This window comes from Dysidea avara, chromosome 10, assembly GCF_963678975.1.
Source record: "Dysidea avara chromosome 10, odDysAvar1.4, whole genome shotgun sequence".
NCBI lineage: Eukaryota > Metazoa > Porifera > Demospongiae > Dictyoceratida > Dysideidae > Dysidea > Dysidea avara.
The window spans coordinates 30,615,163-30,629,161 of record NC_089281.1 but is presented as its reverse complement, the minus strand read 5'-3'; the positions used below and the strand labels follow the sequence as shown (position 1 = coordinate 30,629,161).

Genomic DNA, 13,999 nt, shown 5'->3' with positions numbered 1-13,999 from the left:
GTTTTAAGGTTTCTGTGTAGTGCCAGCCACTTGTCTCAACTATAAAGCAGTAGCAAAATGCATTTAAAACCTGATAAACAAGAGTAGCTTTTGCTTGTGGTATACATCCAACTTAAATTTAAACTTACAATGAAGAGTATGTATATGTTTGTCTTGCAAATGTTACAGTTAGTTCTATATCGTGATTAAAGTTCGGCGGTATTGGAAAAATTATACCCGGTTTCGATAGTACTAATGTATCACGATATACCGGTATATCACATAAACTGTATAATTCTACACACATACATGATATGCCTGTAATCTGCACACCCACAGGCCTGCATGGTATCACAAGTAACACTGTATAGTGATTAGTGATATAAAAGTTGTAAAAATTATAGTATAATTTAATGACAGTTGTAAAGGTTGTAAGTAAATGACAGTTGTAAAAGTTATAAGTTGATCATGACAGTTGTAAAAAAGTTGTGATGAGTTCTTATAGTAGTTCATGTAGATGATAGGTAGGTATAGTCAACATCTAGTGAAGGTTTCTGTTCAAAAAAACCAACATGTTTACCTTCTCTGGTTTCAAAAGAGTTCGCTTTTTAGAAACTATGTTGCCGGAACAACTAAAGATTCTCTCTGAAGGTGAACTGCTAGCACACACACTGAGGTACTTCTGTGCCAGTTTAGCCATGGTGGGAAGTACTACCATGTGAACCTTCCACCATTGCAGAGGATCCATTTCAGCATCTAACATTGGTAACTTTAGATAATCTTCGATTTCCTTTTTTATTTTCTGATCTGGAGTTTGAGGAGTACTGGATGATGATTGTAGTTCAACTGTCTCCTTGAGCCAACTTGAGAGTTTACGTTTCTTGATACTAGGGTCAGATACCGCAGATGATGACTGGGAACTAGAAGTTGGTTCAGAAACCCCCTCTTGATCTTCAATCATTTCTGTGCCTTCTCTAGCCAAACGATCCTTTACTAAAGCAAGATCAACTTCATTTTCAATGTACACTCCCTTGAATCTTGGATCAAGGTAAGTGCAGACATTCAACAGCTCGTCAACATCATTATCATCGTACTTGTTCAGTAGGTAATCCAAAACCCTTTGTTTAAGTGAGTTGGTTAAATTAGCATCACCTTCACAGACTTTAAGCACTTTAGATTTCAAAATGTGTAATACAGGTTTGATCGAAGACACTGTAACTTTTTGTTCACCTGACAACATGTCTGTGAAATCATCTAATTGCCCTAGTGCAGCCTTCATCGACTCCAATACTTCTAGATCCTGCCAAGTTGGAATAAGGTGAGCATTCTTACGATCAACTACTAAAACTTGTCGAATGCAAGCTTCTTGCTCAAGAATACGGTCAATCATTTTGATCAAACTTCCCCAACGAGTAGGACAGTCTGTTACCAAAGAATGCTGGGGCACACCAAGATCATTTTGGGCTTTTGTCAAGTCTCGCTTTTTTTTCCAACTGTGGGAAAATGCAGACACTAGCTTTCTACATAGTCCCAAGCAACGTTGAATTCTGGACTCATCTTTTATAGAATTAACAACAGCCAGGTGTAGGTTGTGGCCAAAGCACGATAATTGTGTCCACATAAGTCTTACAGTTGTGGCACATAGTATATTGCTGCCATTGTCTGTTGTTATACAAACTTGTCGGCCTACTTCTAACTTCCACTGAGCTAGTGTTTCTGTTAGGACTTCACTGAGATTATCAGCATTGTGGTCTTTAGGAACAAACAGTGTTTGAAGGCATCGACTCTGTAGCGTCCAATCATTCGTTATGAAATGCACGGTATAGCTCAAATATGGTTCCATCGTTGAGCTGGACCACATATCTGTGGTGGAAGAAAAGTAATAGGCACTTTGAACTTCCACAGCTACTGTTTCCCTTGTTTTTTCGTACAGTGCTGGAATTGCTACACTGGAAAAATATTTAGCTGAAGGTATCTCATACTTTGAATCCAGGGTATAAGTGAGACGACGAAACCCTTCTTTCTCAACTGTATAAATCGAAAGCATGTCCTTACTGATGCAGTAAGTTATTGAATCTGTTATTTCTCGCCATCGCCTTGTAGTCCTTTCATACTTTTGTGTTTTGGTAAATAACTCAGGGAGCGTAGCTTGGCTGGCATTGGTAGATGACGAAGATGCGGTGGACGATTCTTTCGCTTTCTCCCTTTGGGCTTGTAACACTAGAGTGTACTTCGACGGGTGGTGAGTCCTTAAGTGTGAAAGCAAATTTGATGTATTTCCTCCACTTGCTCGCACGTTGCCGTTACACTGGCGGCACACCGCCACACCATCGTCAATAATCTTCCCTTTACTATCTGCACGGAGGCCGAAATAATCCCAAACGGGTGACACAACTTTCTTCTTTGGCACGATTGTACACGACGAGTCGGCCATGTTTGTTCAATAAAAACTGCTGACAATAACTCACGTGATATTATTAAACGCATGCGCGATATTTCGATATTCTAGTAAACACTACCGGTGTGCAACTGATATCGAAATCAAATAAATATACCGGTATACCGTTGAAGCCTAATCATGATATACGTTCATATCGTGATATAAACTTTGGTGATAAATGATATAGAGTTTTTCTATATCGTGGCAGCACTACATGTGACATACCTTCAGTAAACACAGGTAATAAGCTTTGCAATTGTATAATTTTTCTTTAGTGTACTGCTATTTACTGCAGTTAGTAACATGTCAAAAAAAATTACTATTTTTGTTGACGATGAAGCTTGCATGACAAGCAACAAACAATGAGCAATGCATGATTAGCAACAAACAACAAGCAACACATGATGGTTATTGATTTCTTACTGCAAATTGTTCAGTGACTTTCCATTGAATAACAAACATTTTTGTCACATTTTTAATGTATATCTTTATCAACGTACATCATTTGTGATTTCAAAAGGAACTATTTGCAATGGGATTGCATGGAGTAAAGGAAACACCTTACATGCTTATATGAACTCTCCTAGAGTAACTACAATTCCCCACAATAAATTTTTTAAACTCCTTCACAGGAGGGCATTTAGAAACAGTGGAAGTGAAAACTGGAAACGAAAAATGGAGGGGAATGGAAATTGTCAAATCGTCATATAAATGTACCCTAGAGTAAAATCCTTGTTTAGTGGCCACCTCTTAAAGACCATCTTCTTATAAAGACCACCTCTGTACAAAGACCACATTGTAATTAGATTTCAAATATGACTAAGGACCACTTCATGGTCACCTTTGATAAAGACCACCTCTTTACATGGTAATATTGGTAAGCTTCAAACATGTATTTCATGACTCATATCAATGTCATCTCTTTGTCCACACTTCATTCAAGTCATATACCATCATCGCTTAGTTCGTACCAGCATAACTATGGTACCAGAACGTGTCATACAAAAATATTCCATGCAAGTGAAATGTAGCTAGTACACTACAACCTACTGTATCAACAAAAAAATGAGGACTCATAGATGATGACCAAGTCTTTTTAGTTGTTTAGATAAAGCGGTCATGACATACATAGGATGTTTGGAACCTACCTATTATTGCAATGTGAAGAGATGGTCTTTGTAAAGAGGTGATCTTTATAAAAGGTGACCATGAAGTGGTCAGTATGCCTAAACCATCTTTAAGATCTAATTACAATGTGGTCTTTGTACAGAGGTGCTCTTATATAAGGTGATCTTTAAGAGGTGGCCACTAAATAAGGGTTTTACTCTACGGTACATTTATATGACAATTTGACCATTTCCATTTCCGCTTCCCATTTCTACTGTTTCCAACTGCCCTTCACAGGGTGACAGTTACTCTCCACTATAAAATACAGGGAATACAGGGGTGTCAAATCCTCTGGGAACTCCCAAGGGGAGTGATGTTTACTTTTTATTTTTACCAGTGAGAACCATTTTGAAGTTCACATGATCACCCACAGCACATTATAAATACTCTGTGTACTCACACTTGTTCGACAATTTGTAGGTACATCTCTAGACAAGTGCTTGCTTGCTGCTTGATCATATAAATAATGTTTACAATACAGGATCAAGGTGTACTAGTAAAGGTAATACGTGCAGTGCTAGGATTCTTCAGAAAAAAATCCCTAAAGAATGATGTAATAATCACTAAGGCAAAGCTGAGGTGACTATAACATTATTCTTGAGGGGTACTTATCCACTGAAGAATCCTAGCAATGCATGTCTTAGCCTATGGCCCTTGCAACTGGTATTTTGTTAGCAACCCACAAAGTATGCAATTCGTTTGTCAAACTTGTGGCTAGGTGTACCTGTGTACAGGTCTCTTACCCAGTGGCATATCTACAGCAGGGCTTTGTAGGGCCTACGCCATGCTAAACTTAGCTAGTGCCCTACCAAACTGAAGACCACAAAACCCACAATCACCAGCTTTTCATGGATTATTGCATTATCTAACAAGTGAAACTTACTCTATACTAAATTACTCACCAAATTATTAGTCTTGAGTCAATAATTATGATGATTCTAATTAACGCCCACTGATTAAGCATGTGATTGAATTACCTATTGTTGGTGGTATTGATAAGGACGTGTCTTCATATAGTGTTCTTGTAGTTTGTAATCATCATATCTATAGATTCTTGTAGCATTTCATCATGTATTTAAAGGTATATGGTGTTGTCTTGTTCTAATTTTATTTATAGCTAGCTATCTAATTCATCCAAATTGGAAGGGGTGGCACCAAAAGGCTATAGGCCTGCACGCGGGTGCTTCCCTGATGTTGTTCGTGTTACTGTATAATTTGAACAGGTTAAATACACAAATAAACTACTTCATAAAAATCTAAAAGCATGTGTTTTTTTTGTAGAGGTGCACCGATATGGGAATTTACCAATTTTCCGATAACCGATATATTTGCTACAAAATTACCGATTTCGATACCAATACTGATATTAGTAAAAATAACTGAGTGATATAAATGTGCATACACAAAAATCAAATTATGAATAGAGAGACCTGTTAGAACCTTAACTGTTTGTTTAATCAACCAAATGTTTGTTGTACTTAATACTTAAGAGCATTTCTGCATGTTCTGGGCGTAATCTGCTTCTTTTTTCATTATATAGGTTCCCTACTCCAGAAAACAGCCGTTCAGATGGAACACTAGTCGGTGGAGCACTCAAAAACCGCTGTGCCATATTTCCCAACAATGAATATCTTCTGCCATTATCATGCCACCACTTCAAAGGGTCACCTTTTTTGCAGTCAATAAGTGGTTCTGATAAATAATTATCCACCATTCCTTCAGCTCCTCCTCTACACATCACTAGTTGCCCCAGCTTCCTCCAGTAGTTCAGTAAAATACTCCCATACTTTGCTAGATGATGCCTGATCATTGTCCTCTAAAGTGATGGTATGGTCAAGGCGTGCCCTCTTGTTAGGGGGTTCATCAGCACCTGAAGTGTAGTTGCAATTATCAAATATTCTCTAGCTAGTTGTTGTGTTTCTGTTTCCATGAAAAAGTGATGCTTGAATCGTGGATGTAGAATAGTAGCAACACAAAGCTCATCTATCTGCTCAATGCTATCGAATCTGCATTCCAATGAGGTCAGCATCTCTGATTTCATAGTCCTTATGCCAGCATCATCATCATGTTTGTTCAACATTCTCTTCAAAATCTTCACCAATGGTATCACAGCTAAAATGCATGCTGAATTTGTAGAGATCATCTTGGCTACTTCTTCAATTGGTTTCAGAAGTGCAATTAGTTTTCTAATTATATCAAGTTGGTGGCTGTTCAGCATTGTGATACCACCATGCTCAGTGGCATAAGCAGCCAGTGCCATTTTTTGCTCATAGATGGATTCAAGCATAAAGAGTGTCGAGTTCCATCGCGTTGGTTCATCTTGCTGCAATTTATGTTTTGGTATATCAAGACGCTCACGTATTTCATCTAGTAAATGATAGGCGAGTGTTGAACGCTTAAAGTGGCCTACAATACTTCTTGCTACAGCCAGAACATCAATGACCACCGGCTGTGACATCACACCATCATTAACAGCTAGCTGAAGCGAGTGCGCAAAACAGCCAAACCCATTCAGATTAGCATCTCTGAGGGCCTTCTTCATCGGTCAACACTAAATGGATTCGTTCCTTTGATATTTTCCAGTATTCAATCACTGATTCTATACTCTCAGTAATCTTTTCCCCCGAATGTGACCCATCTAAATGCTTTACATGTAAGACTGCAAATTTTCTCACAAAACTATCTTCTAACCAATGAGCATTGAGGCTGATCAGCGATTGGTTAGTCAAACTAGTGCTCCAAACATCAGTGGTTAAACTGAAATATGTTACATCTTTCAATACCACAGCTAGCTTTGAATTGATAGCACTTGCAATACCAGGGACAACATCCTCAGTAAAGTAGCGACGACTTGGCAATATGTATCTGGGCTCCACGGTCTTAAGCAGCTCAGTAAAACCTGTGTCTGAAACAATTGAATATGGTTGAAAATCCAAAGCCATCATTTCAGCTATCATATGATGAATACGAATTGCACGGGGATCATTGATGTCCCATGCTTTCGACCTTGCCTCTGTTTCTACTAGTCATAACTGCTTCATTCCTGTTTCCTTTGGATCCTTCCACACGTTCTTTTCAGCTGCTTCTTTTTCTTTCAGCTCCTGCACCTTCTTCTTCTCTTCATAGTCTTTGAAATCTATAGGGTGCTCCCTCCTCAGATGGTTTATTAAATTGGAGGTGTTAAAAGTTTTAACTGTGAGGCCACCACGGGATACATTGTTCTCGCAACACTGGCAAACTGCGAAACGCTGGTTGCGCTCAGACACTTTAAAGTATTCCCAAATAACTGCTTTGACACGTGGCATCGTTACTACACCCAATTTCAAGCACATGCGTTGTGGTAATGTTCGATGGGTGCCGAGTTAATAGCGTTTCTCTTGCCAGCTTTAATAAAAGCGCTTTAGGCATTATATATTACAGTCACTGTAAGCTACAAAAGCGAATTTTCACGCTAGCGTACACTTACCTTTCTTGCATATCACGTGATATAGGCTTTTATTGGTGCGTAATGCAGGCGATCTACGCTTACTGAATAATCGTTATGAAGCGATTTCACAAGGTGCAAGTTTAATAATAATAATAATGTTATACATATCGGTAATTTCAACTGTATTTTACCGATAACCGATGATACCGATACCGATATTTATATCGGTGCACCCATATTTTTTTTGCAGCTGAAATGGCCTCAGATGCCATTTCTCAGCTGTTGAAATTCAAAATATTTTTGGGTGGGGATTGCCCCTGCCTTCAGCAGCATATACAGTGTCCTAGCTAAGGCCCTAGCTGTGCCATACCAATAGGGAAAGTCTAGATATGCCACTGCTCTTACCAGAATAAAAACCCTGCATATTTTTCAAAATAATGTCAAAGCATTCTCTGAATGCCACTCTAATAACAGTTAACTAGGTCCACTAATAATCCTATCCTAATATATGATTTATAAGAGAAGATATCACATTTGCAGTTAAAGTGCTACACTGTTGGGTGGGGTGGGTGGATATGTTGATATTTCAACTTCACCTTCCTCGTGTAATCCTGTATAGCATGCAGGCAATTAATATCCTGAGCCAATTGTACATTTTGGAAGGCTCTGTAGATATGTAAAAAAGTAGCTGCAGAAGCTAGTACTGATACTCTAAGCACCGCACTACAGCTGGAGTCCTCTTTATGATGGTAGAAGGCCTGGAAAGTCCCTTCAGAAGACCAATTTGCTTCCCTTAAAATATCCACAGTTGTCACTCCTGCCAGTGCAGCTGTTGAACATGAAGCTCCTCTAGCTTAACATGAATGCATCAAATGCCTGTTTCAAACAATCATGTATGTAGCCATCAAGCTATAGTGATTCGTGCAATCCATGAAAGAAAAAAAAAAGTTTGAGCAGAATGCAATTCCATGTTCCTGAATGCCTGTCTAAGCCTTATACAACTTCAGTGTCTCAACTTGGCAAAGATATATGTCCTGCTGGAAAGAAAAAATCTTCAAAGTACGGCTCCGCTTAAAAAGATGGATGGATTAACTTACTCCCTCATTGGTGTAGAAGCACATACTGATGTCCAACTTTGAGAGGTCCATTAAAGGAGATGGTCTAGTGGCATGAGAATGAGTTGGAGTAAGGACAATGATTATTTCCTAAACTTTAATAAACATGGTATATGCCTACATCCCAGCATTATTCAGGGCCGGAGGAGGGAAAATTGAGTTGGTCAGGCCATTGACTATAATGTTGAGATTGCTAGTATATACATGCCAATGAGAGAGGAGTTGTCGCACAGTGTGCGAAGCACGCTCTGCGAAGTGCAAAGCACGAGCATTCTAGGGGGGTCTGGTGGCATGTCCCCAGAGGAAATTTTGAAAATTTGACACTCAGATATGCAATTTTAATGATATTTCACTACTAGCTAGCTATATAAATATACTCAAGCCTATCTGTTGATCTTCAGTCTTTCTATACTATGTATAATAGGTAGTAATTGTAGACTTGACATACAGAGGACACAGCATGAAACTTGCTGCATGGCTAGTGTTCATTTAGTTATAGCAATTAGAAGTTCAAGGGGGTCTGGGGGTGCAAACCCCAGGAACTCAGTGCAGAATTTTTGCAATTTAAAGGTTTGAAAATGCCTTAAGAATTATAATTTATGCTAAATTTTAAAGTAAAACTAGCTAGCAACTTGCGACTTTCCCCCCAAATTTCACAGGGAACCCATGCAGCATGGCCCCCTTATATAGCTAGGCTATATGAATTAATCGACTAGACAGTTTATAGCTGTATATAGTGAATTCACACAGCTACAATAAAAGGCTACACAACTACAAAAATGCAGTATACTACTATACTGGTTTGTATGCAATGAAGTGAACAGATCATCACGTAAATATACTGATGGACAGTCACGAGACCAATCAGTATTCGAAAATGGCGCAATGTGGGTGAGACTGAGAGTTTACTCAGTATCTCGACAGGACAAGTAGGTAGTTGAAGAGGAGTAATTTCTACTCAAAGTCTCATCCAGATGGCCGCCATGTAATGTATGGGTGTACAGCATCTTACTGCAGAATGAGTCACCTGGTTTGTCACTGCCCGGCAGCCTTTCACCCAGTAAAAAAAGCCAAGAGAGACAAGCCAAGAAATGCTAACGATTATTTTATGAAGATTGAATGGTGATATAAGTATGCTGGTCTAGAATCAAAGAAGGCACCTGCTTTACACGTGATAAATACCAACTGTCAGCACACGTGATACGAACTGTACGTAGAAATGCCAAAAGGCACCTGTCGAGCTAAAGCATCAAACAGTGAAAAAAATTAAGCCCATAGCCCCTTAGCCACTATTGAGTTACGCTTGCCTGAACGCATCAGGCAGGGCTGCTGACAGGGGGGGAGTGGTAACTGGGGTATTTTGCCCTGGGTCCCACTTTGTAAGGGGCCTCATATAGTACAACAGTGTAAATCTTTCCTGTAGTGTAGATTCGAAGATACATAAGAAGCCTCAGTATAAAAGATACCATCCAAGTAGTGAGATCCATAGCAATGCAGTGCAGCAGTGGCAGCAAACTATTACTTGTAATATATCTTATAAGGTGACAGTGTGATTTCTACATAAGATCAAGATACTCTAATAGAACAGTCACTCTGTTACAGCAGTCAGGCAAATATTCAGTTATAGAGGTGTACCGATAATCGGATCGGCTACAATATCGGCCACCAATATGGTATTTTTTACCAATATCGGTATCAGTACAGAACCGATATCGCTACCAATATTTATGCAGTAGCAGTTTGTACATAAACAGATTATGCATTGGTTTTCTACGTTATCCATGTGGCTCTGGCTTATTGGTCACTGCAACAAGCTCCACGCTATGAGAAGCCATATAAATACACACGATTCTAGTGTTTGTTGCTGGAAAGCTTATCAGTCTTTACAAATGAAGCAGTTATAGAGTACCTTTGTAATAAAAGAAGGATCACAGGATAACCAAGAAAACTTGCTGTACCAGCTTTCTCACAAGCCATTAGAATGCGGAGTAATGCAGAAATATCCGTTTAAGGCTTCATGGGAGTATACATAAAAATATTTGTGGATGCCTAATTGTCTGGATTGTGCATAGAAACCCAAGTTGTATACCACCACCACATGCAGAGTATAGGCATAGCAATGAATACATGCACATGCTGTTGTAGGGTAGGTAAATGTACTCTTTCGTTTGCTTAAAATATTAATGCAAATATCGGATCGACTATAGGTTATCAGCTTCTTTTGGTTGCATCAATATCGGATATCGGTACATGCCAAAAACCCATATCGGTACACCTCTATTCAGTTATAGTAATTGTTAACAATCAGTCTGGCATAGGGTACAAAAATTTTCTAGATGATGTGTATTAGGCAGAAAGCTTGCTGTAAAATTCAAACTTGATATGCCCTAATACAGCTATCACCCTAATTAAACAATCCAATAAATTATAATTATACTGTGACAAATCACTCTCATATTTAATCTCAGAGTCTAATTTTCAAAATTTTCTGGGGGGAGGGGAATTCTCCTCAGATCCCCTGGCTTGGCATGTTTCGCATGCTAAAACTGTCATAAGCTTATCAGTTAGTAGCTAGCGGTTTGCTGTTAGTTGTAAAGTTAGCTTGTTCTTGTAAATCACTCTCATATTCAATCACAGAGTCTAATTTTCAAAATTTTCCTGGGGACATGCTCCCAGACCCCCTTAGGTTGCATGTTTTGCATGCTAAAACTGTCAATATAATAAGCTTATTAGTTAGTAGCTAGTTTGCTTTTAGTTGTAGTCAGCTAGTTAGCTAAGCTTGTTCTTGTACTGTCTTTTTTGTCTGTTGTTCTTTATTGAAAATTATGGTTTATACACCCTGTAAGGACCCCACATTCTAAATTTGCCCTGGGCCCCCTAACTCCTCTTGGTGGCCCTGCAGGCAGGCAGGGAGGCAGTTAGTCAAATTCTTTTACATTTTGTAGCAATCTATTAGAAGTCACTTAGGGTCATATTAAAGGCACTTTTGGGCTTGGTTACCAAGGATTTAGGATGGTTTTGTGAAGCTGGTTTTTGAATGATTTTCTGCCCAGAAAACTGATCCCTAATATATAGCACTACTGTACTGTATGATTATATCTGCGATGAGGTGGTAAGCTCCTTTCAGTGCCCTGACACACCTAATGACCATCTACCTTGTTAACAATTGAGGATATGGCTGAATGGTGTGAATTCAATGAACGGTACTTGTAGTCCTGTGCATACAACTCTGCAAGAAAATTCACAACATCCACTACAAATCCAGGATTGCTATTCCTTGGCTGACACCAAGAAAACCATTTTGGGCACAAGCAGTTGTAGCTGTGGTGTATCTTAGTTCTCCAGGATGGAAGGAGTAACTCTGAAGCTTCTCCAGAAAAGCTTGTGATGTAAAGGAATTCCTGAGATGGGCCATGCGATCAACGGAGGAACTCAATTATGAATACCTGCCCTGCTAGTAGAGTCATGATCTGGTCTGCTGGGAAGAAATTGTAGATAATCCTCCAGCATTCCTAGAAACGAAAGTTGCATGTTCCACCAAGGTGTTAGCATCACTATCCTTGCCTGCTACTGAAACACATGATACAGACAACAGCTGATAAGGCACCAAGGCAGGTTGGCATAACCCCTAGTTACTCTGAGCCCAATTCTGTGTGAAAGTGTTGTTTGCCTCTTTGGATCTTTGTCAGTCTGCACTTTCTCTGCACTGTCTGACTTGAGCAAAGGTTAGTGCTGCCGGAGTCCTGTAGGCCTCTCAGAATGCTTGGCAGCTGGAGTGAACCAGCCTCTAGGAAGTTAGTGTCCATGCTTGTAGACCCACTCTTTGAGCACCTTCAACTCTTAATGAAAGTATAGTCGCATGCAGTTTAGCAAGAGTCTTCACTCTTGTTGTCTCCTGTGTTGCTCACGATCACATACAACAAACCATCACAAAAAAAAATTCGCTGTTGCATCCAAATAAAAGCCAAGCAAGTAAGAAGACGTGTAGTATTTATACATACTATGATGTCATAGGGGATCACGTGAACTCTAAAATGGCTGTTAGATTCTGCAATTATGCTCATTACATACTGATATGGAAATGGAGCCTTCCAAAATGGAGCTAGGAATCAAATTGAATTTAATTATTCATATAAGTATAACTTAAAGTTAAAACAATTCTCAACTCACTTGTAACAATCACTGGTTAGGACTCCAGGCGGAATGTGCTGCTTTGGTAAGTTATTAGGAAGAATAAGTTTATCTGTACCCTAAATCAGCACAAACAGAGATGAGCACATATTTTATAACCACACAAGAATCTCAGACATTATTCTCGGCTAACTGAAGTCAACACAAATGCTCTATTACAGTGCAGAGGTTATCCCAAAAAAAACTGACCATTACAATATAAAAATGATTGTTCAGTTAGGGGAGAGTATAGCTCCACATTCTAAATAGAAAAGCTCTAATAGATTAAACCCTTAAAGGCACATAAAACTTTTGGAGATACACAACACAGGCATACATGGCGAGTAGCTTAACTCCTTTAGCCTAAAACTACACAATGATCAAAAGTTTATTCACTGGGCTACATGGGAAAGGCTAAATAAACACTGTGACAGTAGAGACGTAATGAAACAAAGAACTATGGCAACTCACATTATCCATGATTCAAACTTCTTACTATGTGTTTAACTTGATTGCGGATTTAATCACATGACTCTCATATGGCCTGACTCAAAATTTGATGGAAAAAAGAATGGCTTGTATTGCAAGTTGATAGGAGCAACCGCCATCAAGATATGGATCATTTTATAAAGGTAAGTAAAGGGTTTGCGTGCTTATTTAATGAAAAGTTGTTTACACAGCAAGTTTTAGCTTCATACTTTAGTGCAAGGAAAAAACCCTAGATACTACTTTAATCCCTAATTACATCACAAATACAACAGAGTAAATTGTGTAGCCATAGGAAATACATTTTAAAAGTTACAGTACTTTGTTTACAGCCACGCGTATTTGCCTATATGTGCCTTTAAGAGTTAACCCGAGTACAAGCAAAATGTGACCCGATTTGTGAAAAAGTACTGTTTACACATAAACCCTAGATACTACTTTAATCCCTAATTACATCACAAATACAACAGAGTAAATTGTGTAGCCATAGGAAATACATTTTAAAAGTTACAGTACTTTGTTTACACCCATGCGTATTTGCCTATATGTGCCTTTAAGAGTTAACCCGAGTACAAGCAAAATGTGACCCGATTTGTGAAAAAGTACTGTTTACACATGTACAATATGGTGAAAATAGTATTCAATTGATCGTAACTTGCCAACGGCTGAAGCTGGTGCCCACCAAATTTTCACTACGAATGGAGCTAATTATAGGCATCTATGTATTGTGTAGGTAGAGTACATTAGTACTTAACAAAATTTGAGCACTTAAAATCCAGTATTAATATTACAGGTAGTACATTAATGGTGGTGAGTGAGGGAGGTGGACAGGAGGCAATTTATAGGACCAAAAATGGAGGGAAAATATGACTAAAGTTAAGAGGTTCTGTTTGAAGCCCATGAAGGCTACTGTCTACTGAGAGCACTCATAACAGCCCTATAAAGGATCCAGCAAACTGCTGCTGCTGTCTGGCCAAGTCTATACAACAGCTGTTCCAGCAAAGCCAGAGTCGCACCGAACCCTCAAATCATCACCAGTGGATTTACAGGGCTCCACAAACACAGGAAGAGAAAGCAGACCCAGCAGAGTGATAGACATAGGCAGATCTAGGAGACGCTGTCAGTGGAGGGCGACAAGAAGTTTTAAAGATAAAGAGTGTTTATTCCACTAAGAGGAGAAGCATGGAACTCTAGTACACAAGTTATATCCATTTG

At 39.0% G+C, this 13,999-nt stretch overlaps 1 protein-coding gene across 2 annotated transcripts in view; it reads right to left on the bottom strand.

Annotated features, from left to right (window-relative positions):
- LOC136269401 (BLOC-3 complex member HPS1-like) overlaps positions 1–13,999 on the bottom strand; it is a 150,460-nt gene that overhangs the window by 3,514 nt on the left and 132,947 nt on the right. Inside the window, exon 22 of one of the 2 annotated variants that reach the window (XM_066064951.1) lies at positions 12,299–12,378. The exons of the other annotated variant lie outside the window; for it this stretch is intronic. Coding sequence (XP_065921023.1) covers positions 12,299–12,378 — 80 coding nt within the window. The remainder of the gene's footprint in view (positions 1–12,298; positions 12,379–13,999) is intronic. 2 annotated transcript variants of the gene reach the window in all.